General features: G+C 38.2%; 2 protein-coding genes across 3 annotated transcripts; both read left to right on the top strand.

Annotated features, from left to right (window-relative positions):
• The first annotated feature begins 464 nt into the window (after positions 1-464).
• Positions 465-9,026, top strand: LOC111777435. Of its 2 annotated transcripts, XR_002812394.1 has the most exons (15): positions 465-913; positions 1,084-1,150; positions 1,986-2,092; positions 2,280-2,348; positions 2,439-2,493; positions 3,733-3,780; positions 3,867-4,024; positions 4,119-4,357; positions 4,463-4,553; positions 4,672-4,800; positions 4,876-5,029; positions 5,124-5,218; positions 8,032-8,147; positions 8,282-8,546; positions 8,686-9,026. XR_002812394.1 is itself a non-coding variant. In XM_023657034.1 (13 exons), the coding sequence occupies exons 1-13, from the start codon at positions 707-709 to the stop codon at positions 6,085-6,087; spliced, it is 1,602 nt and encodes a 533-aa protein (XP_023512802.1). In that variant the 5' UTR covers positions 465-706; the 3' UTR covers positions 6,088-6,299. The 2 variants fall into 2 exon arrangements, 1 of the variants encoding a protein (XP_023512802.1); XM_023657034.1 differs by lacking the exons at positions 8,032-8,147; positions 8,282-8,546; positions 8,686-9,026 and adding an exon at positions 5,905-6,299.
• Positions 9,027-11,223: 2,197 nt separating this feature from the next.
• Positions 11,224-22,374, top strand: LOC111777388 (transportin-1-like). Its single transcript, XM_023656954.1, has 29 exons — positions 11,224-11,653; positions 12,091-12,378; positions 12,769-12,858; positions 13,036-13,113; positions 13,215-13,295; positions 13,980-14,030; positions 14,234-14,319; positions 14,754-14,820; positions 14,917-14,973; positions 15,055-15,084; positions 15,232-15,291; positions 15,403-15,516; positions 16,025-16,138; positions 16,356-16,454; positions 17,245-17,370; positions 17,450-17,524; positions 17,622-17,693; positions 17,806-17,916; positions 18,686-18,769; positions 19,189-19,296; positions 19,430-19,531; positions 19,629-19,691; positions 19,765-19,839; positions 20,797-20,868; positions 21,029-21,153; positions 21,281-21,332; positions 21,407-21,475; positions 21,552-21,611; positions 21,744-22,374. Exons 1-29 carry the CDS (start codon positions 11,471-11,473, stop codon positions 21,825-21,827), a joined length of 2,676 nt encoding a protein of 891 aa, XP_023512722.1. The 5' UTR covers positions 11,224-11,470; the 3' UTR covers positions 21,828-22,374.
• Positions 22,375-24,076: the final 1,702 nt, after the last annotated feature.

Raw genomic sequence — 24,076 nt, forward strand, 5'->3', positions numbered from 1 at the left:
TTTAACGACGATGAGGGTAGTGATTTCCGAGGTTTAGTATCTCTATCGAGGCCAAACACCAACAAACGTTTACTCTGATGATTCTTCTTTCAAACAAAGGCGAGAAGTGGTGAGCTATAAATGTCCACAAGGCAAGGACTGGTCTCCATCCCTGCCTCTTATTTCAATCATCATCCATACGAAAATCCTCTATTTATGCAAGTATCGAGATGGGTATTCCCTTAGGAATTTGCACGGATTAAATTTCTCGAACATATTTTTCTCCAATTCCTTTCTGTATATTTTCGTAAAATATTAATTTCTATTTTTTTTAATAGATAATTATAAATTTTAATATAATTTCAATATCTACCTTACAATTAAAAAATATTTATTTAATTGGTAATTGATAAATAGGTAAAAAAAAAAAAAAAAAAAAAAAAAAAAAAAAAAAANTTGATATATACATCGGAAAATTGTAATTATTCATTGAGATAATTGAGAAATTAATCCATAAATCGACGGCATTTCATCTCTTCCACTCGATTACCAGGTCCGTTTTACAAGCGACAATCAGAGCTATGTGTCGAGCTGGTAGCCATAGCCAATCGCAAGATTTTTGTCTCTCCCGCGGAAGGAGTAGGCAGCGTTCAAGTCCGACAAATCTGGGGATAAGAACTCTGGAAGGTACAGCACCAGCCGGAAGTACGAACTCGATCGCACAAAGATGATCCTGATTGGGTCTCCGTTGGGAATGGGAACCATCTCCTACAATCCCTTCTTCTCGAACAGATTGCGAAGTAGATTTTACAGCACAGCTCGTTCTAGGCACCGTCTCTGCGTTAATGGAGGAGAAGATCGAAAGAAGAAAAAGGTCGTCGTCGTCGGCTCCGGCTGGGCTGGCCTTGCCGCTGCTAATCACCTCTGCAATCAGGTTCTATTTGTTATATTACCTATATGATTTGAAGGAAAGGGAGAAGAAGAATCTTAAATTAGTTTATCAATCCATACTAGCTACTGTTTTGATGCTATTTATGTGTTCAATTGAATGGTGAATAGATGATTTGGTTAAAGTTTATGTGTTCAATTGAATTTCCATTTCAGGGATTTGATATCACTGTTCTTGAACCCGGCAATGATTATGGTGGTGCTGACAATCATGGAATTCGTGGTAATAACCAAATGTGTTTGTTTAGGATCGCTTTAGTAACGTTCTTGATTCTGGCTTATTTTTCACAAGAAATGAGAATGTTAAAGTTACCACAGAAGCACTGAATATGTTGTTCTTATAGATATATATATATATATATGCTTCTTTGACTTATGTTTTAACCGTTCAAGCCCACTGCCAGTAGATATTGTTCTTTTTGGACTTTTCCTTGTAAGGAATGTTTCGTTCTCCTCTTCACCCGAGGTGGGATCTCACAATCCACCCCCATCGGGGCCAGCATCTTCGCTGACATTCGTTATCTCACAATTCATCTTCTTTTCGGGGCCCAGCGTCCTCATTAGCATTCGTTCCTTTCTCCAATCGATGTGGGATCTCACAATTCACACCCCCTTCGGGACCCAACGTTCTCGCTTGCACACCGCCCGGTGTCCATACCCTTCGGGGCTCAGCATCCTCGCTGACACAACGCTAAATATCTCGCTCTGATACCATTTGTAACAACCTAAGCCCGCCGCTAACAGATATTGTCCTCTTTGAACTTTCTCTTTTGGGCTTCCCTGTTTTTAAAATGCGTCTGATAGGGATAGGTATCCACACCCTGTAAAAAAATTTCGTTCCCCTCTACAACCGATGTGGGATCTCACAATCCATCCCCTTCGGGGCTCAGCGTCCTTGCTGGCATTTGTTCTTTTCTCCAATCGACGTGGGATCTCACCTATATTTAGGATTTGCTATGCTGACATTCGTTCTTTTCTCCAATCGATGTGGGATCTTGCATATGTTTTGGATTTGCTATATACTCTGGTGGTCATGGTAACGTTTCTTCTTGTTGTAGGTTACTGGCGTCCCTACAAGAACATATTTGGCCTCGTTGATGAGCTTGGTATCACTCCTTTCACAAACTGGACAGCACCTGCTCATTATTCAGCTGATGGATTGGAGGTAGATAATAGCTTTTTTAATCATTAATAAAATACTAAGATTCTCTGATTAATAAGATTAATTTCCAGTAGTCCCAAGTTTCTTTACAGTCCATGCACATCTTATGTGTTCGTTGATCCGATAATTAATTAGTTTCGAGTTTTGCTTCTTTGAATTGTGTCGTGACAGTGATGCAGTTCTTGTGTAGGTAAAATTTCCAATATTTCAAGATGTGCCTCAACTGCCAACTCCTCTCGGAACCTTATATTATACAGAAGTATGGATGACTTCAATTTTTCATGTCTTCAAACTGACTGTATAGTTTAAATGGCCTGATGGAAATTTCTTTCGGTCGTTTTGGTCACAGTTTCTCCAACTCCCGTTGTTGGATCGCTTATCGTCACTTCCTTTGATGGCTGCAGGTACATTTCTTTCACAGGTCATTCGATATCGATATCTATATGTCACATTGTAACGAAAAATCTAACATTGAAGATGAAATTTCCAAATGGAGCATAGTTCAATTGGTGAGGTAATATTGTTTTGACCAAAAGGTTCGACTTCCCACTTTTCGTGTTGTTAAACCCAAAAAAGACATTAGAAATGGAATTAGGACGCCCAAGTCCACTGCGAGCAGATTTTGTCCCTTATGGCTCGTTACGTAACGCCATCAGTCTGATTTTAAAACGCATATGCTAGGGAGAGGTTTCCACACCCTTATAAGAAATGCTTTGTTCCCCTTTCCAACCAATGTGGGATCCAACAATCCACCTCCCTTGGGGGCCTAATATTCTTTCTAGCACACCGCCCGGTGTCATACTATTTGTAATAGTTCAAGCCTACTACTAGCTCATATTGTTTGCTTTGGATCATTACAAATCGTCGTGAGCCTTACGGTTTTAAAACGCAACTACTAAGGAGAGATTTATACACCTTTATAAGGAATGCTTCCTCTCTCCAACCGATGTGGGATCTCACAATCTTTTGTAACAGTTGAAGCCCACATGTAGCAGATATTGTTCACTTTGGCTCGTTACGTATCGTCGTTAGCCTCACTGTTTTAAATGCATCTACTAGGGATAGGTTTCCACACCCTTATAAGGAATACTTCCCATCTTCAACCGATGTGGGATCTCACAATCCACCCTCTTGGGGGCCCAGCATCCTCGCTGGCACACCGTCAGGTGTCTCGCTCTGATATGATTTGTAACAGTCCAAGCCCACCGCTAACTGATATTGTTCGCTTTGGCTCATTACATATCGTCGCCAGCCTCATAGTTTTAAAACGTGCCTGCTAGGGAGAGGTTTCCACACCCTTGTAAGGAATGGTTCGTTTCGCTCTCCAACCGGGATTTCACAACTCTTTCCACCCACCCTTGTAAGGAATGCTTCGTTTCGCTCTCCATCCGGGATCTCACAACTCTTTCCACCCGCTAGTTTCTAGTATGGTCTCTTGTGTAAAAATGAACATATCATGTTGGATTTTTCTCTAATTTAATAAGTTCAGCATGGATCTTGTTCATGGTGATTACAATCCGTTTAATGTCCAAATGCATACCAAGTACAGCACACTAACTTCTAATGCATTCTATGTTCCTATCATTGGAGGTCAAAGCAAAAAACATATTTCTTATAGCGGGTTTTGCTGTGTTTTGTTTCAGTGGTTGACTTTGACAACACGGATACAGCGTGGAGAAAATACGACTCAAGTAATATCTTTGTCACCTGTGTAGACTCTTGATATTGGACTAACATGAATTGAAGCGTCTGATCAATAGCTGTTTCTCACGGATAGTTACCGCCCGGGAGCTATTCAAGCAGTTCGGCTGTTCGGGAAGGCTCTATAGTAGCATACTCAATCCATTGCTTCAAGTAGGACTATTTGCTCCAGCCGAGCAATGCAGTGCTGCAGCAACCTTGGGAAACTTATACTATACTATCCTTGCTCACCAGGTTTGGAGAATCAAATTCCTATTACCAACATTCCTACTTCTTCTGTCGCTAATTATGTCGATCGTTTGTACTCTAAACTCGTGAATACACGCAGAAAGATTTTAATCTAGTCTGGTGTCGTGGAACTGTTAAAGAGAGAATTTTCCAGCCATGGATTGACTTGCTGGAAAGCAAGGGATGTAAATTTGTTAGGAGGAGCAAAATCACAGATGTAATTGTAGATGATGATACAAATCGTCTCTCGGACGTTTTTTGTGGCGGAAAAAGATACGAGGCCGATGCAGTTGTTTTCGCTGTCGGAATTTCTATACTTCAAGAACTCGTTCGTAATTCGTATGGTCTTGTCTCCTTTTAAGCTGCTGCATATTCATCATTGTTACCAGCTTTTGGTATGTGTTTATAACTAGTTTGGTTTTCCTTGTTCTTTGTTCTGTTTAGGGCAGCATTACAAACAAAAGAGGAGTTCCTCAAGGTTTTGAACTTAAGAACAGTTGATATGCTGACTGTTAAGCTTTGGTTTGACAGAAAAGTAAGTAAAATGAAACGAAACCAATTTCTTCGATCAAACGACGAAGAATAAGAAACGTATCTTTACACTCTTACTGAAGGAGTCGATGTGATGGACGTCTTACTACAATGTTAAACAGGTTAATATTCCGAATTCGAGTAATTCTTGCTCCGCGTTGGATAATTCATTTGGGTGGAGTTTCTTCGACTTGAATGCCATTCAAGACGAACACAAAGATGAATCAGTTACAGTCTTGCAAGCTGACTTTGTGAGTATAAGAATATCCTCTCCTTCCACTGGTTTATAAGATTTCCTTTTTAATAGTCATTTTTTTCATGAGCAGTATCATGCCAACGAGCTGATGCTGCTGAACGAAGAAGTTATAGTCGAAAAGGTGAAATCTTACCTCTCAACGTGCGTTAAGGACTTCGAGAATGCCATCGTAGTGAAGAAGGAAATCGGAAAGTTTCCAGCAACATTGACTCACTTCTTTCCTGGTATGTAAGATTAGAACTTACATTTGGTTCAAATTCTTCTGCCACTCTGTTTGAAGTTTTTTGTTTCATTTGTGGCTGTCTGATTCTCCAAAAGGTTCATACAAGTACCGGATGTACGGGTTCACATCGTTCTCAAATGTATTCATGGCCGGAGACTGGATCATAAACCGTCATGGTTCGTGGTCACAGGTCGGATATCTACAAGTCTTTCCTTTGATAGGATCATTTTGTTTTAGATTTGTTGTGAGATCTTACATCAGTTGGAGAGGGGAACGAAACATTCCTTATAAGGATGTGGAAACCTCTCCCTAACAGACACGTTTTAAAACCATGAGGCTGACGGCGATATGTAACGGGCCAAAGCAGACAATATCTGTTAGCGGTGAGCTTGGACTGTTACAAATGGTATAAGAGTCAGACACCAAGCAGTGTGTCAGCGAGGACGTTGGCCCTCAAGGAAAGGTGGATTGTGAGATTCCACATCGGTTGAAGAGGGGAACGAAACATTCCTTGGGTGTGGAAACCTCTCTCTAGCACACACGTTTTAAAACCGTGAGACTGACGGCGATACGCAACGGGCCAAAGCTGATAATATTTGTTAGCGGTGGGCTTGGGCTATTACAAATGGTATCAGAGCCAGACACCGGATGGGTGTGCTAGCGAGGATGTTGGCCCTCAAGGGAGGTGGATTGTGAGATCCCACATCGGTTGGAGAGAGGAACGAAACATTCCTTATAAGGGTGTGGAAACCTCTCGCTACGTGTTTTAAAGCCGTGAGACTTACGACGATACGTAACGGACTAAAGCGGACAATATTTGTTAGCGATAGACCTGGGCCGTTAGTTTATGATTTTGAATGACTTATGGTTGGACAGGAGAAAGCATATGTGACTGGTCTTGAGGCTGCAAATAGAGTAGTGGATTTTGTTGAAGAAGGAAGCTTTGCGAAAATTGTACCAGTAGAGGAGGATGAGCCTCACGTGGAGGCTCTTCGTGGTCTCAACAGAAGGATTGGTGAGATTAGATCCCAACTCCCATTGGACGGCTTCTTCCTCTAATGATCCAATAGAGACAATAAAATTTAACCTTAATAATTCTTATAGTTTGGAGAATAAGTCCGCACGTGGAGGTGGAAAGATTCAAATATTTGACCTATTAGTGGTGATATATGCATAAATTAGTTATAATAGTTTAAAATAGCGGGTATCATAAAACATTTTCAATTTTAAAGATCCCACATCGATTGGAGAGGGGAACAAAACATTCTTTATAATGGTGTGGAAACCTCCCTATTAGACGCATTTTAAAATTGTATGGTTAATAATGATACATAATAGGCCAAAGTGGACAATATTTGTTAGCGGTGAGCTTGAACAGTTACAAATGATATCAGAGGTAAACATCGGGTGGTGTGCCATTGAGGATACTGGGCCCCAAGGATGGTAGATTGTGAGATCCCACAATTGGAGAGGAGAACGAAACATTCGTGTGAAACTTCTCCCTAACAAACACATTTCAAAACTGCGAGGCGGATGGTGATACATAACAAAAAAACACTCTTATAATGGTAAAACACTCTTATAATGGTGTGGAAACTTCTTACTAGCGTAAAATTGGACACGTTTTAAAATTGTTTTCTTTTTTTCTGAATAATAAATATTTTAGAAACACTCCGATTTGCGCCGTTACATTATCTACCGGGCCCGCTGGTGGCGACCGGCGGTTGTTGCAATAGTATTCCTTGCGGCAATAGTTACCCTCTGTTCGATGCTACCGCCACGGGAGTCGCCTAGTTGTATGCTCGTTGGTGCCGACATGCAGATCTCCTGAGACTCTGGTTTGCATCTTCTAGGGCTTTCTTTATGTTTAGCGTATTGGATAACTAGTGATCGCTTCACTTCTTTGATTACCTCTATCTATATCGCCGATGAGCCATGAAAATTCGCTTTTAGATCGACATTATTGAATTTCATTCAAGACGACGGCCATAGCAACTACTAATATCAGTTCTAATTCTACCTCACGGAAGCTTATTTGCTGCTAGATTATGGATCTAGATGTAGTGTAGGTTCTTATAGATCTCAATCATTTTGAGTTCGAGGAAGGAGAGTAGCCCTCGAACTTCAATCGCATGTGTATTGGAAGTCTGTAGAGAGCGAGATTCTCAGAGTTCGGACAGGATGAATTGTAAGTGGTCCATTGATGGACCGGAAAACTCAGTAGAGATTTGACGATGCTCACGAACTGAGAAAAAATTTAGTTCACTTTCGAAACCTTGAAGTTCATGTGAAACTGTGATTCTTCTGTATGTACTTGTCTATAATTTCTGGAGGCATTCTTACGGACTTCCATTGCCGTATGTACGTGTGTCATCGATTCCTTTGTTTGTTTTCTTTCAGTACTGGGATCATATTTGGAACCCCTCACCATTACAAAATGCAATCGAGTTCTGTTTTGTTGCTTTGGTTGCAGCTAAAAACTTCTCGATTTTGTGCTCAGGCAAACAGGCTGTGAAGAACCCAAAAAACTGAGTTGTTTCTCATTAATCAACCTCAGATATAGCAAGATTGACATGATTAAAGTACTCCTCTGGGTCTGAGAAAGTTGTTCTGCTTAAGATTTTGGTGCTTATGAGATTTTTTTTCCTTTGGACCAAAGCTGACTAGCATGATTTGTGCTAAAACACCCTTCCCTTGTGGACCTAATTGCTTTTTTCATCATTATCATCTGCTTAAGTTTTCATGTACTTTAATTGATTTTGATAGTTCATTCACAGTTCTGAGTACTCTACTGGCTCCCTCTCGAATTGATACTTACCAATATTCATATCATTTTGATTCTCATTTTCTCAGGTATCTTGTTTTGATTTGTAAACATGTACAAAATTTTGTTGGTTTCTTTTGTAGCTTGTTAAATGAAAGTGTTTGAAAGTATAGCAATTGAACAAGAAAGATCACATCATCACATCACTTATTACAATTCAATAAAGTGCTTGTCTACAGGGAAAAAGGCGAGAGAGCGGATGGAAATCTGCAGGTAATTACACTTGGATGTTCAGAGCTTTGAAAGCTTAGCTCTCCCTCCCCAGAGACATTAAAAGATAAAAGGGGAAAAAAAGGTACAGATTTGCAGTCTCCTATTCCTACTTACATCACATCAAATGTATTACTGTCATCACTGCCATCACTGCCTTGTGCTTCCCCTCTCTTCCTTATCCTTTCTCTCTCTCTCTCCTTTGATTTTCCCTTACAGGTATGATAAATGAAGCCTTTTCAAGCTGCAGGTCACTCCCAACCCAACTAACAGTCATCATGCAACTCCCAAACCTTCTACAGCTTTAATGGCAGGCTTTTGTAAGAGAAAAAAGTTGAGGCTCTGTTTGGCAGTCCCACTTATTTTGTCTAAAACGAGTTGTGCCACTGCCACCCTCTATGGATGCTTGGTTGTTACTCACTAATCCACCGAAAGAAGGGTGAATCAATGTAGATACTGTTGTAAGGACGGCGGCAAACCAGAGGTTAGTATTCAAACAAACTCTTGTATTTTTTTTTTTTTTTTTTTTTTTTTTTTTTTTTTTTNAGATCTTACATTGGTACAAGAGTTGAAGTAAATATTTTTCATAATGATGTCAAAACCGCATTTTAAAACTTTGAAAGGAAGTTCAGAAGGAAAAACTCAAATAGGAAAATATCTGGTAACGGCGGGCTTAGGCTGTTACAAATAGTATCAGAGCTAGGCACCGGACAATGCGCCAACGAAGAAGCTGAACCCCGGGGTGGACACTAGGCGGTGTGCCAGTGAGGATGCTGGACCCATGTCGGGTGGTGAGAGAAACAAAACATTATAATTGTATGAAAACCTCTTCGTAGAGGACAATATCTACTAGCGGTGGCTTTTGTTTAATCCTTGCCTAGTTAATCAAATTCTAGAAGGGAATTCTTGTACTTTATGTCAATCGTTCCTTCCAAATCTGATGAAAAAGCTCTTTTCCTTTCTACTTTTGCCATGCTTTAGAATTTTAATTCAAGTCTTTTAAGTTCATAATCTCGAAATTTTAATATATCATTGGATGTTAATTCAGATTTGTAAAGCCCAATTTTTGTGCCTCAAGTTTGTCTTTAAATTTTATCCATAGTCACGACACACCCTCGTCGCCTTCCCACGCACGTTGCCCCCATCTTCATCGTCTTCCTCTTCTCTGTTCTCTCTTCAAACGATCAAGGATCTTGCTACCTCATGCAGTTTACGACAGCAATGTTGAATTCGACAAGCTCTCTCTCCCTCCTTTGGGATTTTTAGTTGTACGCGAGACCCACATGACTTTATGTGAGATCCCACATTAGTTTGAGAGGAAAACGAAACATTCCTTATGAAGAGTGTATAAACCTCTTTCTAGCAGACACGTTTTAAAACTTTGAGGGAAAGTCCAAAGACAACAATATATGCTAGTGGTGGGATTGAACTATTACATTTTGGTCATGTTTTCATTAGTACCCACCTGACCCCGATGAGGCCACGACGTCTAGAGCTGCAATTCCCTCTCTTCCTCGTGTTGTTACCATCATGTTGGACAAAGCAGCGGCGCAACCTTGCAGACATCCATCGGCACTCGATTCACGACCCCCCACGCTCAAGTGAAATACAAAAATGAACTAGCAAGGACTCTAGCTGATAATTTAGAGTCACGTCGCTCCGATCCTTTTGGAATTTGATTATAAAGTGCTCTAAATTAGATAACCCCATCAGTATTCATTATGTTTAGGTTCAAATTTGAAGACAAAATTAGGTGACATCAAGTTAGTAATCTTTAAGTAAATGATTAGGTTGGACGAAGAACTTTTTAGTGGAATCATTAGTTTTTTTTTTTTTTTTTTTTTTTTTTTTTTTTTTTTTTTTTTTTTTTTTNTGTAAATTATTTTATAGTTGGAACTGAATTTATTACTTGGATTATTTAAAAAATAAAGCCATACGTAACGAGAATAAAATAAGTATCCATGTCGGGATGAATGAAATATCGTCTATATTATATCGTGTTATTAAACTCATGTGTTTGTATGTGGGACTTCGTGCATATGCATGATCATAATAATCGTGAATGAAATAATGAAATATCGTCTATTGTTAGATTGTATAAGAAATTTTAATGATTAAATTATTATTTTTTACAAAAGGAATTACATATTTTTAAATATTTTATAAAACTTCCAATTATTATTTATATACATATATATATATATATATTTAAATTAAAACATGTAAAATACATAAAATGGAATGCTAAAAATCTTATTAATTCTTAGAAAGTTTTTTATTATAAAATTAAAATTTCAAATTACAATAAGTTTTTTAATATAAAATTAAAAATTTAATAATTTATTATACAACTGTAATTATTTTGGGTAAAAATAACGATTATGAAACTGTAATTATTTTGGGTAAAAACAAACCGTCAAAAGTTGTTATTAATAAGAGAAATAGAGAGATTCGAACTTTTGATCTATGAATGAAATATAAAATACATTTTCATAACTAGTTGAATTATTATCGGTGTAACTTATATTTATTAATTATAACATTTAGTTTTAATATATTTGTCATGAGTGTCTTTAGTTCGATCAACGCTCGAGAAGATCCAATGAAGGAAGGTGACTTGGGTGGGGTTTGCGACTACCATGTTACGATAACTTGTGTACGAGCACAACATAGTTAATATATATCAAACGAAATCTCACATTAGTTAGAGATGAAAACGAAGCATTCCTTATAAGTGCATGAAAACTTCTTCCTAACATACACGTTTCAAAAGCACAAGGTTGATGACAATACGTAACGAGTCAAAGCGGACGATATCGGACACAAGAACGTTGGGCCTTCAAGAGGGTAGATTACGATAAGGGTGTGAAAATCTTTTCCTAACAAATGCATTCTAAAATCTATACAAGATATCCGACTATCCAACCTCATCGAATCCTTCATGAGGTCGAGTAACTCACAATAATAACACTTAAACTAAATTTTAGAATCCACCCAGAAAAAAAAATTGAAACTTTTTTAAAATCACGAGAAAAACATTACTAGAACAATACAAAGTGATGTTCATGTTCTTCAATTTGCGAAAGAAAATGTTGAAAAGCTCCATTGTGCTAAAGTTAAAAAGACAGCGGAATTGTCGAATTTTCGTCGACTCCAATCATTTTGACGATACTGTCGCTCACGCCTGATATCTTAAACCCGACCCACCTATATAATTCCCTCTCTTTCTTCCCTCACCGGCCGCTTCCAAAAATTCTTTTATCCTAGTTCTTAATTTTTTTCTATTCAACCAAATTTCGGCTACGTCCCTTAGAACCCTTTACTTTACTGTCTACACTTTTCATTTGATTTCCAGTTTTGCTTGTTTATTGTGTTTGTTATTTGGTTCTAATCAACCAACCGATTGACATGGCGGCGAGTGCATCTTGGCATCCACAGGAGAATGGGTTCAACGAGATCTGCGGCTTACTCGAGCAGCAGATTTCTCCTTCTTCAAATTCTGATAAGTCCCAGATTTGGCAGCAGCTTCAGCAATACTCCCAGTTCCCTGACTTCAATAACTACCTCGCTTTTATTCTTGCACGCGCTGAGGTTCTTCCAGTTCTCTTTTGGCGCTTTTGTTTAAATGTTCTTGCAATTCGCTTATTGGGTATTCATGGGATTGGTTGGATTGGACCGTGTGCTTCTTGAGACTTCTGGGTTTGACAGAGATTGTAGAGTTGGGATTAATTTGTGGGTTCTTGGTGGATTCTTATTCTAATTTGTTGCAACCGATCGGCTAAGCTTTGCTCTTGACTTCAGTTAATTGCGAGTAGCATTTTTAATTAGTTTGCTATCTGTGCTCTGTTACACACGGACACACCCACACACTGAAACTGAAAAAGTGGAAGCTAAGTGGTGGGTTCAATCAATGTTTGATCACAGGCTTTTCTGAATCATGGTTGTATTTAGATTTAGCTTGTCATGTATTTGCAATATTCTAGGTTTGAAATTAAGAAATTGAGTTGATATATTGGAACTTTCTGCAGGGTAAATCAGTTGAGGTTCGACAAGCTGCTGGCTTGTATCTGAAAAACAACCTTAGAACTGCATACAAGTCGATGACTCCTGCGTTTCAGCAATATATTAAAACTGAACTGTTGCCATGTATGGGAGCTGCGGACAGACATATCAGGTCTACGGTCGGGACGATCATCAGTGTCGTTGTTCAACTAGGTGGAATATTGGGGTGGCCTGAGTTGTTGGAAGCACTTGTAAGATGCTTAGACAGTAAAGACCAGAATCACATGGAAGGTGCCATGGATGCTTTGTCCAAGGTCCTACTTTCTATCCTAGAATCTTATCTTGTCTGTTTTTAAGAGGTTTAGATGCAAGGACTAAAATTCTGGTCATATAATTGTTCATTCTATATTCTATACAAGCTTGGTGAAGTTCAATGTTTAGATTAGACTGCCCCTTGAGGGAGGGTTTTTTTGTTTGATAATTGAATAATTTGGTTCTGGCAGACTTAAAATTTTGATATTGTGGTTCATACTAGAATCAAGTATGCTAGGCCTTCAGTTTTAAAGTTTTTTATGCAACCTCTCTTAATGAAGATCTGCAGTATAGCTTTATATTGAATTTATCTTGTAGCGTTTTGAAACGTAGGTGTGTGTTAACAAGCTTTGACATTTCTATGTATATGTTCTTTACAATTTTTGGCTTAGATTTGTGAAGATATACCTCAAGTGCTTGATTCAGATGTACCCGGATTGCCTGAACGCCCAATCAACATATTTCTTCCTAGATTATTTCAGGTATGGTTAGCTTGTATCGTCTTGTTTCGTATCTATTTTTCTACTTATAGTTACCACTGACTCAATTGGCATTGTAACATTATCTACCTAGAGCCGTCAAGTTCTTTCAGTTCATTTTTTCATTTTTACCTGTTAAAACTCTGTCTCCCGACTCGTGGTTGGGTTTTCTTTGAGCAGTTTTTTCAGTCGCCGCATGCTACATTGAGAAAACTTTCGTTGAGTTCTGTGAATCAATACATTATGCTGATGCCCACGGTAAGTATCGAGTGTGTGATAAACTTTCTCATTTTGCTTATTTTGAACCTTGTTCTGGTCTTTATGTTGATAGTTGTTGTTTACAATATATATGATTGCAGGCACTATATATATCCATGGATCAATATCTTCAAGGTTTATTTGTTCTTGCTAATGATCCTACCTCGGAAGTGCGAAAGCTGGTTAGTGTTTTATTCTAAGTGCGTGTAGGCTATGTATTATTATGGCTGCTTAATCATGGGTGACCTGTTTTGCCTTTTCGTCGAGAGAACTTCGATACGAGGAGATTGATGCATTCTTCTCAATGTGATCTTTAATGCAAAATATATCTCTTGTAAATTTAAAAAATACAGCTTTAACTCTCTCTTATCCAATTGGAGAAGTTTTCTATTGTCTATTTGGATCGGTTTTTTTTTTTTTTGTATAAAATATTTTTTTTAGATTCTTACGTCGACATTGTTGGTTCTTAAGCTCCCGAAAAAATTTGGTGTTATTTTTGTGTGTTTGATGTCTCTTTGTTTATAATTAGAATTTACTCGTCTAATGTCCATATGGTGGGCTTTGTTTATAATTGGAAAAAGTTTTACACCCATATGGCGGGCTTAGAGTAGTTTAATTTAAAGTTTTGATACGATTGAATTTACGGTAAGAATGAACTTAAGCTTTTGGGTTGATTGACGGTTTAACATGGTGTCGGAGCAGAAGATCATGTGTTCTTTTAACCTCGTTAGTGTCGTTTCGAACCTAATAAATATCAATCTTCATGTGTTGCCACAAGTAAGGGAAAGTGCTTAAGCTTTTGGGTTGATTCGTGATTTAACGAGTAATTTTCATTCTCTTCTTTTCTTTGCATATATGTCATGCAGGTTTGTCAAGCATTTGTACAGCTAATTGAAGTACGCCCAACTTTCTTGGAGGTTGGTTTCATATTTGCTCCTTGCTTGGATTACGTACCAAATTTTAATCATTTCCTGCCTTTTGTGCCTCGGACGCAAAAAATGAGTCGGCTTCTGTCTAGTTTCTTCTTTTTCCAGACATCTAATTTTGTCGTTCTTTAAACTACATTAATATCTTTTTTGCTGCATTTCTTGAAAAAACTGTTTATCATGTGATTTTGCAGCCACACCTGCGGAATGTGATCGAATACATGTTGCAAGTCAATAAGGATGCTGACGAGGAAGTTTCACTTGAAGCGTGTGAATTTTGGTAATCGCATCTTTTAAACTATACACCTCTGTGTCTATCTTAACTATACAGCCCAAGTCTACCTTAGCAGATATTGGCTCTGATACCAATCTGTCACGACCCGATTTTCGAGGCTTTGAAACTCGGACCGTGACCAAAAAGACAAAAGCGAAAACAAACAAAAATAGAAGACCTGACTTGCAAGGAGAAACCTCTCATGTGAAATGACGGTAGATAAGATGTAATTACGAAATGGAAAATGGAGAAGATAATTTATCCCAAAATAAAGCTTCTTTTGCTTATTGTCATTGTAAATCATGAACCGTATTGTCCTTGGCCTTTGAGACCGCTAATGGATGGCGACTCTTTTTTAAAATCCCCCCCGTGACCTAATGAATACTTGTGTTGGTTATTTTCTTTGTTAAATCTGCTTCATTTTAAGTTATGCTTGGCAGGTCTGCATATTGTGATGCTCAATTACCTCCAGAGAACTTAAGGGAGTTCTTGCCACGTTTAATTCCAGTACGGCACATGCTCACACAAATATTTTCTTTCTTTTGATACCTTGTTGTTGAGACATTTGTAATGCTTTTCATGTGCACATTTCAACTTCTGTAGGCATTATTGTCAAATATGGTGTATGCTGATGACGATGAATCGCTTCTTGAGGCCGAGGTGAACTGTCATACTTAATTTTTTTTATGATTGCTATTTAGTATGGTTCATGATGTGTCTTCCTTATACTCGTTTTTACAGGAAGATGGATCTCTTCCAGACCGAGAGCAGGTATGATCTTTTTTCTTCATTGTTGATTTCGAAGAGCATAAGCGGGAAATAACAGTGTTTCACCACCTTGATGTCCTTGATGAATTACGTGCTATTTACTTACCGGCGTCATCTTTATTATTATTTTGCTGGTTTTTTTCACTGCAGGATCTAAAACCCCGTTTCCATTCGTCAAGATTACATGGATCAGATAATGCAGAAGATGATGTACGTTGTGTTAATATTTTTCTTATTGTTGGCTTATTGGTTTCAATCAACAGATAAAGTCTTCTAGTATGTTTTATTTTCCTCTAATATAAACATCTTTGCATAATTCAGGATGATGACATTGTAAATATATGGAACTTGCGCAAATGCAGTGCTGCAGCTCTTGATATTCTCTCAAATGTGTTTGGGGATGAAATTCTTCCTATATTGATGCCTATTGTTCAGGTAGGCAAATAATGGAGCCAAAGAAGCCGAACCTCTGTCGTGGAATATTTCCTTTCATCTTCTTTCCTTCGCTTACCTTTCATTGTTTTCGTTCTATTTTCTTTTGTTTCATCAGTCGGTCAGGACATCCACTGTGAACTTTATCTTGTATTATCCGTTCTTCCAGTTATGTGCCATTTTATTTATTTTCTTCCCCACTACTGTTATCATAGGTATTGTTGCTTTTGTGATGTGCTTGTCCAAAGCTGCTTTTGCCTAGCAGTTTAATCCCTTGAATGAGTTTTAGATTTCTGTTTATTTACCGAAGCAATGGCATGATTTGTATATTCATTAATGACGTTCTTCATTAATATCGGCCTTGTTCTCGTTCTTCATTACTAAGGGAATTGTAAGTTCTATAGACTTATTTGGGTTTGGTATATTGCGCCCAAGAATTCCTCCTAGTTTTAATTTCTTCCTTGTTAGATGTTTTATTCTGATATATGAACCTTTCCGAGACGCTTATTAGGTCCATTTGTCAACAAATAGTGATGAAGCCTGGAAAGAAAGGGAAGCTGCTGTATTGGCTCTTGGTGCCATAGCTGAAGGTTGCATTAGTGGACTTTATCCACATCTGCCTGAGGTGATATATTATATGTCTTTAATCAGCCATTGTTCATGTTGATATGATTGCTCGTATCTCATTGAAGTTTCTTAAACAAATCCTGCTCATTGTTTTTAATAGGTCCATTTCCTATAATTGGCATATTGCAGTATCTTATAGCTTCATGTTGCTCATATGGCTTGCTTTCTGACCTGTGAAGTCGAAATCTTCTATAATTCGTGTTTTTTTTTTGCAGATTATCACATTTCTCATTCCTCTTTTAGACGATAAATTTCCTTTAATAAGGAGCATATCTTGTTGGACGCTTTCTCGTTTCAGCAAGTTCATTGTTCAGGTATGTGTTCATGAGTGTTTAGTTTATTTTATTTTCAATATTTATGTAAATTTTATTCAAACTTGATATCCTACATCGGTTGGGGAGGAGAACAAAACACCCTTTATAATGGTGGAAACCCCTCCCTAACAGACGCGTTTTAAAAACCTTGAGGGTAAGCCCGAAAGGGAAAGCCCAAAGAGGACAATATCTGCTAGCGGTGGGCTTGGGCCGTTACAAATGGTATCAGAGCCATACACTAGACGATGTGCTAGTGAGGAGGCTGTTCCCCGAAGGGGGTAGATACGAGGCGATGTGCCAGCAAGGACGTTGGGCTTCGAAGGGGGTTGATTTGGTGGGGGTCCCACATCGATTGGAGAAAGTAACAAGTGCCAGCGAGGACGCTGGGCCCTGAAGGGGGGTGGATTGTGATATCCCATGTCGGTTGGGGAGAAGAACGAAACACCCTTTATAAGGGTGTGGAAACCTCTCCCTATCAGATGCGTTTTAAAAACCTTGAGGGTAAGCCCAAAGAGGACAATATCTGTTAGCGGTGGGTTTGAGCCGTTATACTACTATACTTCTTTTTCTAAATTGTGGTAATATTAATCCTGTGGTTTGCTTATTCCATGTCAAAATAGAATACTTTTAGTGATATTTTTGGGGTTCAAAGTTGAAATATTTAGAATGCTTTGAGAAGACTTGTGTGGCTGAGGAATTCTGCTGTTATAGTATACAAGAATTGACAAAATTAAGGCCCGAGTATATGAACAATGATGTGTATCATATTTCACTTGTTCCCCCATCTTAGGGCATTGGAACACAGCAAGGTTACGAACAATTTGATAAAGTTCTCATGGGACTTCTACGAAGATTATTAGACAATAACAAGAGGGTGCAAGAAGCTGCTTGTTCTGCTTTTGCAACGCTGGAGGAGGTTCTTTCATTGAAACTTCATTTTACTTGCTAATGAATTATCCCTATATAGTTCATGATGGGGAACTAGTAACTTGCAGGAAGCTGCAGAGGAGTTGGCGCCACATTTGAAAAATATATTACATCACCTAATATGTGCTTTTGGGAAGTATCAGGTATCCTAAGAATAGTACGATGCTCTGTTTCTTTCTGGATTGAAGGCTTTCTTCTCTTCGAGCTTGTATGTATTTGACTTGTATACACGTTATCCAGAGACGGAATCTACGGATAGTGTATGATGCTATTGGAACCTTAGCAGATGCTGTTGGAGCGGAGCTGAATCAGGTAACACATTAATTTTGATGCATTTGTAGGCCAGCAACTTGTTGAGTGCAGTTTTGATATTCTGCATTTAGTACTTCAAAAACTGATTTCGTTTTATTTGTCATGATTGCAGCCTGTTTATCTTGATATTCTCATGCCACCATTAATTGCCAAATGGCAGCAACTTTCGAACTCAGATAAAGATCTTTTTCCGCTGTTGGAGTGCTTCACGTCTATAGCACAGGTCTCTATTCGTGTTTTGGTTGATTGGCTCGTTGTTTTTTTATGAGTACTTACATTTGTTTGTATTTCCCTCTGTGAGATCCCACATCGTTGGAGAGGGGAAACTTCTCCCTAGTAGACGCGTTCTAAAACCGTGAGGCTAACGGTGATACGTAATGGGCCAAAGTGGATAATATCTGCTAGCGGTGGGTTTGGGCTGTTACAAATGATATTAGATCCAAACACTGGGCAGTGTGCCAGCGAGGACGCTGGGCCCTGAAGGGGGGTGGAGTGTGAGATCCCACATTGGTTGGAGAGGGGAACGAAGCATTCCTTATAAGGGTGTGGAAACCTTTCCCTAGTAGACGCGTTTTAAAACCGTGAGGCTAACGACGATACGTAACGGGCCAAAGTGGACAATATTTGCTAGCGGTAAGTTTGGGCCGTTACAAATGGTATCAAAGCCAAACACTGGGCAGTGTGCCAGCGAGGATGCTGGGACATGAAGGGCGGTGAATTATGAGAGCCCACATCGGTTGGAGAGGGGAACGAAGCATTCCTTACAAGGGTGTGGAAACCTCTCTCTAGTAGATGCGTTTTAAAACCGTGAGGCTGAAGACAATACATAACGGGCCAAAGCGGACAATATCAGCTAGCGGTGGGTTTGGGCCGTTACACTCACAATTCTCATTTGACAAATTATTGAAACGCTATTCAGAACAGTTGGTAAAGCTGTGCAGTACCTAATTATATTACCAAAGATCTTCTTTAATTTCGTTTCCTTTTTCTAGGCTTTGGGGACTGGATTTGCCCAATTCGCTCAGCCTGTGTATCAGAGATGCATAAGCATTATTCAGACCCAACAAATGGCAAAGGTTTGCCTGATTATTGAATTTCAATCAATACTTATTTAACTCCTGTTTGCTGTTCTTTTCTCTGTGCTTCTTTATGATATAATATAATGAAGGTGCTTAAGCTTTATCTCAAACTTGTGCTTAGCTTTCTTTATTAATCGACCATGTTATCCTCTTCACCTCTTTTAAAATAATGCAAAGAAGGTCCTCAGTAGTTTGAGAAGTGCAGAAACATGTCTTGATCTTAATTTATTGTTCTTCTCTCTGAACTGAGTGTGCAATATGTTCACTCCCGTGTTTGTACTAAGTGTCTTAGGCTGGTTGGTCCTCTTGATGATATGCGCAGTTACGTTTTAACTATAGCATTTATCACTGCTAACCGCAATTCTATACTTGTTTGATTCATCTTCTTAAGATGTCGACTTGATTTTCTATTGCAGGTCGATCCCGTTTCTGCCGGGGTTCAGTACGATAAAGAGTTCATTGTATGCTGTCTCGATCTTCTTTCAGGACTTGCAGAGGGTCTTGGCAGTGGGATAGAAAGTTTGGTAATTAAATTCGAAACAAACCAGTTGCCTTTAATTAAAATTGAAATACGACTTCTCTCTTCTAGTAGTAATCGAATCATGACAATATATTCTGAACTTGCTTTCGTGTCGCATTTCATGGATTTTCCATCAGGTTTCTCAAAGCAACCTGAGGGACTTGCTCCTGCAATGTTGCCTGGATGAAGCTTCTGATGTCCGGCAGAGTGCCTTTGCATTGCTTGGGGATCTTGGAAGAGTAAGCATTTGGATTGAAAAAGTTGCTCCTTCTTCCGTTGTTGGAATTTTATTGTTCTTCTGTTGTGTTTATGGCTTATTTATATTTTTGTGGTTAGGTATGCCATGTTCATTTGCAACCACGTTTGTCGGAATTTCTAACCGCTGCAGCGAAGCAACTGGTAAATGAAACGATTTATGGTTTTCGTTTCTGATTTGAAGTTGTTTTATTCGTCTTATACTTCGACTGCACAGGATACTCCTAAGCTGAGGGACATTGTTTCTGTGGCAAACAATGCCTGTTGGGCAATTGGAGAATTAGCTGTTAAGGTATGTGTAGACTTTCATATGCATAGTACCGGATATTGAGCTTGTATGGCTATATGTCTTCACACATCCTTCTTATTGTGACTATTCAAGTCTATGTTTGGCATTGGGATAAAGATCATGTGTTGAAGAAGGTATGGATTTTTTAAAAAAGAAAATAACTTATCGTGGGATCCCACGTCGGTTGGAGAGGGGAACGAAGCATTGCTTACAAGGGTGTGGAAACCTCTCTCTAGCAGACGCGTTTTAAAACCTTGAGAGGAAGCTTAGAAGGGAAAGCCCAAAGAGGATAATATCTACTAGCGGTGGGCTTGGGCTGTTACAAATGGTATCAGAGTCCGTCACTGAGCAATATGCCAGCAAGGACGCTAGGCCCTCAAGGGGGGTAGATTATGGGATCCCACATCGGTTGGAGAGGGGAACGAAGCATTCCTTATAAGGGTGTGGAAACCTCTTCCCAGTAGACTTGTTTTAAAAACCTTAAGGGAAAGACTAGAAGGGAAAGCCCAAAGAGGACAATATCTGCTAGCGGTGGGCTTGGGCTGTTACAAATGGTATCAGAGTCAGTCATCGGGCGATATGCTAGCGAGGACGCTGGCCCCCATGGGGGTGGATTGTGATATCCCACATCGGTTGGAGAGGGGAACGCAGCATTCCTTACAAGGGTGTGGAAACCTCTCCCTAGCAGACGCATTTTAAAACCTTGAGGGGAAGCCTAGAAAGCAAAACCCAAAGAGGACAATATCTGCTAGTAGTGGGCTTGAGTTATTACATTTATACATGCAAGTAACTTATGTAATGCATCCGATGTTAAAAGAAAGAACTCGTTACGCTGAAACGTTATGATGATTAAGATTTAGAATTTCTAGTCTTGCCTTGCACGAACCACATTAATCTTTTTCGTGGCAAATGAATTTTCAAGCAGTTATTTTACATTATTTGAAACTGTTATTGATTTAGGTACACCAAGACATTTCTCCTGTCGTTTTGACCGTGATTTCAAGCTTGGTCCCGATTCTTCAACACGCACAGGTGACGGTCCTTTTCTTTTACACGTACAGAATAACATGTCTCATTATTTATGTATTATGGCACTGATAAGCCTCGTGTTCGATGGCATATGGCACTGAATGTGTGTGTGTGTATTTAACAGGATCATCATTGTTTAGTTTCATTTCTTTGTGCTATGCAGGAGCTAAATAAATCTCTAGTAGAAAATAGTGCAATTACTCTTGGAAGGATTGCATGGGTTTGCCCTCAGCTAGTGTCACCACATATGGAACATTTCATGCAACCATGGTGCACTGCTTTATCCATGTAAGGTTCTCTACGATATCGATGTCGTTTTAAATTGATATAGTTACACCCAAGACACGAAACCACAACCGTTACTGAAAGTTAAAATTTACGAGACGCTGGGTTAAGATTTTCATCATATTGGCAGGATACGTGATGACGTAGAAAAGGAGGATGCTTTCCGAGGTCTTTGCGCTCTGGTAAGGCTCTCGAGTTCGTCGCAAGTAGTATATATCTTTCTGATTAATAATCATTATGCCTTTGTTACTTTCAGGCTAAATCAAATCCATCCGGAGCTCTAAGTTCACTTGCTTTCATGTGCAAAGCCATTGCGAGTTGGCATGTAAGCATCGAAACTTTGTTTATCGATATCGACATCGCTCGATCTTTTCTTCCTAAGCTGAGCTTATTACCTGCAGGAAATAAGGAGTCAAGATCTTCATAATGAAGTATGCCAAGTTCTGCAAGGCTATAAACAGGTTGGTAACTAAACCAATTCTAAGGCAAATATTGTTTAAATCGTTGGTATCGAACGAAAGTTCGAATTCTGGAGTACGTTATAAACTGGTGGAGTTCGTTTATGTATGCTCGTATGAATGTCGATTTGGCAGATGCTGAGAAATGGTGGGTGGGAGCAGTGTATTTCTTCTCTAGAGCCATCTGTGAAGGAGAAACTATCAAAATATCAAGTATAGGATGATGATGATGTTTATCACTCAAATATACGCTTCAAATCGTCTCGAAACCAACGGTCGTTTTGTGCGTTGTCTGTGTGTCGCTCTCGTGATTGAAGATAAAAATTGCACATCCTTTAAGGTTTACACAGGTTGAGACAGCACTAGGAATGAAGCAGCTGAAGTGAAGTGAAGTGAAGTGGGGCAATGTTGTACAGTGGTGGGATAGGTTGAGATAGTGTGGTGTCCTTGTAGTGTTCTTCCCAATCCTTTCCCTTTTTTCGAGTACTCATTCTGTCTGGATTCGTTATATCGATCGATTTTGGAGCGCGACGGTTTGCATTACAGAAGTGATATGGATTGGATTGAGTCGACGAGAGCGTTTTCGTTTCGTTTTTAGTTTTGTGGTTTTGGTCCTATTGTTTTTCCATTGATGAATAGGACTATAGGCTTTTTATGAAGAAGGATAGAGAAGAGTTGTTCTTGCTAGATTTAGCAGCAATAAGGAATACTATGATGTACTATAAGTTTTCTTATTTAATTAAAACTATATCGTCTTTGTAATTCATCTCTATCGGAGCAAGAGCCCTTCCCCTCAGGACATAACCCGGGGCTCCAGTCTCTGACATCGGGGGCTCCTCGAGTGGGGACCTTCTTCTTAAGTTACGAGTAGCAGCAGCAGTGTAGCGGGTTGAGTTGAGTTGAGTTGTCAACTTTTGTTTTTTTTTTTTTTTTTTTAATTATTTAAAAAATCATACTTATTCATAATACATATTACGATAATAAACAAAATTTTATAAAATTCAAATATCAAACATTTATAAATCAAAATTCATTTCTAATATCTGAAATGTCTCTTCGAATAATCTTAGGAGTAGGGTTGAGTTGTAACCTTATTTTTGAATTAGCAACTCGCAAACCAACTCAAATTTTTGGAGTTTTTTTCAATTTTTCAAAAAATTAACTCAATCCAAATTGGAAGAGAAAATTTAACCCATCAAAATTTTTTGGAATGAGTTGAGTAGTTGATGTTAGGAGTGTACATAACCTGACAACTCGGACCAACTTAACCTAAACTATAAGGGATGGGTTGGATGGGTTTGGTTTGTTAGGAGTGTATATTCAACCTGACAACTCGGACCAATCCAACCTGAACTGATTGGAGCTTGACGAGGGAGGGATGGGTTGGATTGGATTAGCATTTCGGATAGGGTTGGGTTCATTTTTCTAAACCCGAACTAATTGGAGCTTGAAGGCAAAGGATATACATTTTTTTCTGGCTCTCTGACAAGGTCACACATATTGCAATTAAAATATTTTAGAGTATTTTTATTTTTGTTATATACCACGCATTTAAACTAATCATTTTTATTATTTATTTAATTTGATGATCCATCCTTATATATATATCTTTTTTTTGCTTTAACTAATTCTCAATAAATATCGGTATTTAGCTGTATTTAGTTTTATAACAATGTTGAACTATATTAATATGTTATAATTTTCGCTTGTTGTTTTTTTTATTGATTTTAAATATATTTTATCTAAGATTATATCCGAATAATTATAAAGAGTGAATAAATAAAACTTAAAAAACTCAAATTTTTTTGGGTTGGGGGTGGATTGTGAAAATTTTCGGGTTGGGTTGGGTTACCAATTCAACCAATCTCTCAACCCAATCCAAACCGACCAATACACCCCTAGTTCATATTAGTCTGATTCTTTGAGTCATTGTAAAAAAAAAAAAAAAAAAAAAAAAAAAAAAAAAAAAAAAAAAAAAAAAAAAAAAAAAANATCTCTTTCAAAACGTGTAAAATGATAATCCAAGGATTTTTAAGTACTTTATCTATTTGCAAATTACAAATATACACGTGTTTATTAATATATTTTTCGCAAGTAAAACCTTTAATTATTTAAGTATCTCTTTCAAATTCCTTCCTCGATCTTTCCAAAAATATATATATATATATATATATATATAAATAATAATAAAAGAAAATCGGTTCAAACACTTGTCCACAAACTATTTGTCGGAGAAACCTATGATCACAATCATAATAATCTTATGTTACAAAAATTATATTTAATTAAATGTCAAATTCAAATCCATTCAAAAAATCCATTTTCAACTTAGAAAATAATAAATATAAAATAGAAATGTTCATACGATTCAAAAACCGACCAATTCGGACTACTCAATCCAAACCATAAAAGATTGGGTCTGGTTAAAAAAAATTCGATTTGAATTGGGTTGAATTTTTTTTAAAATT

The sequence above is a fragment of the Cucurbita pepo genome, chromosome LG16 (genome assembly GCF_002806865.2).
Source record: "Cucurbita pepo subsp. pepo cultivar mu-cu-16 chromosome LG16, ASM280686v2, whole genome shotgun sequence".
NCBI lineage: Eukaryota > Viridiplantae > Streptophyta > Magnoliopsida > Cucurbitales > Cucurbitaceae > Cucurbita > Cucurbita pepo.

Coding starts and splice junctions, on each gene's coding strand:
- LOC111777435 (XM_023657034.1), top strand. CDS start 707: ATGATCCTGATTGGGTCTCCGTTGGGAATGGGAACCATCTCCTACAAT. Junction 2,093..2,279: donor ATTCAGCTGATGGATTGGAG/GTAGATAATAGC, acceptor GTTCTTGTGTAG/GTAAAATTTCCAATATTTCA. Junction 2,349..2,438: donor GAACCTTATATTATACAGAA/GTATGGATGACT, acceptor TTTTGGTCACAG/TTTCTCCAACTCCCGTTGTT.
- LOC111777388 (XM_023656954.1), top strand. CDS start 11,471: ATGGCGGCGAGTGCATCTTGGCATCCACAGGAGAATGGGTTCAACGAG. Junction 14,031..14,233: donor TACGCCCAACTTTCTTGGAG/GTTGGTTTCATA, acceptor GTGATTTTGCAG/CCACACCTGCGGAATGTGAT. Junction 19,532..19,628: donor TGCTTGGGGATCTTGGAAGA/GTAAGCATTTGG, acceptor TTTTGTGGTTAG/GTATGCCATGTTCATTTGCA.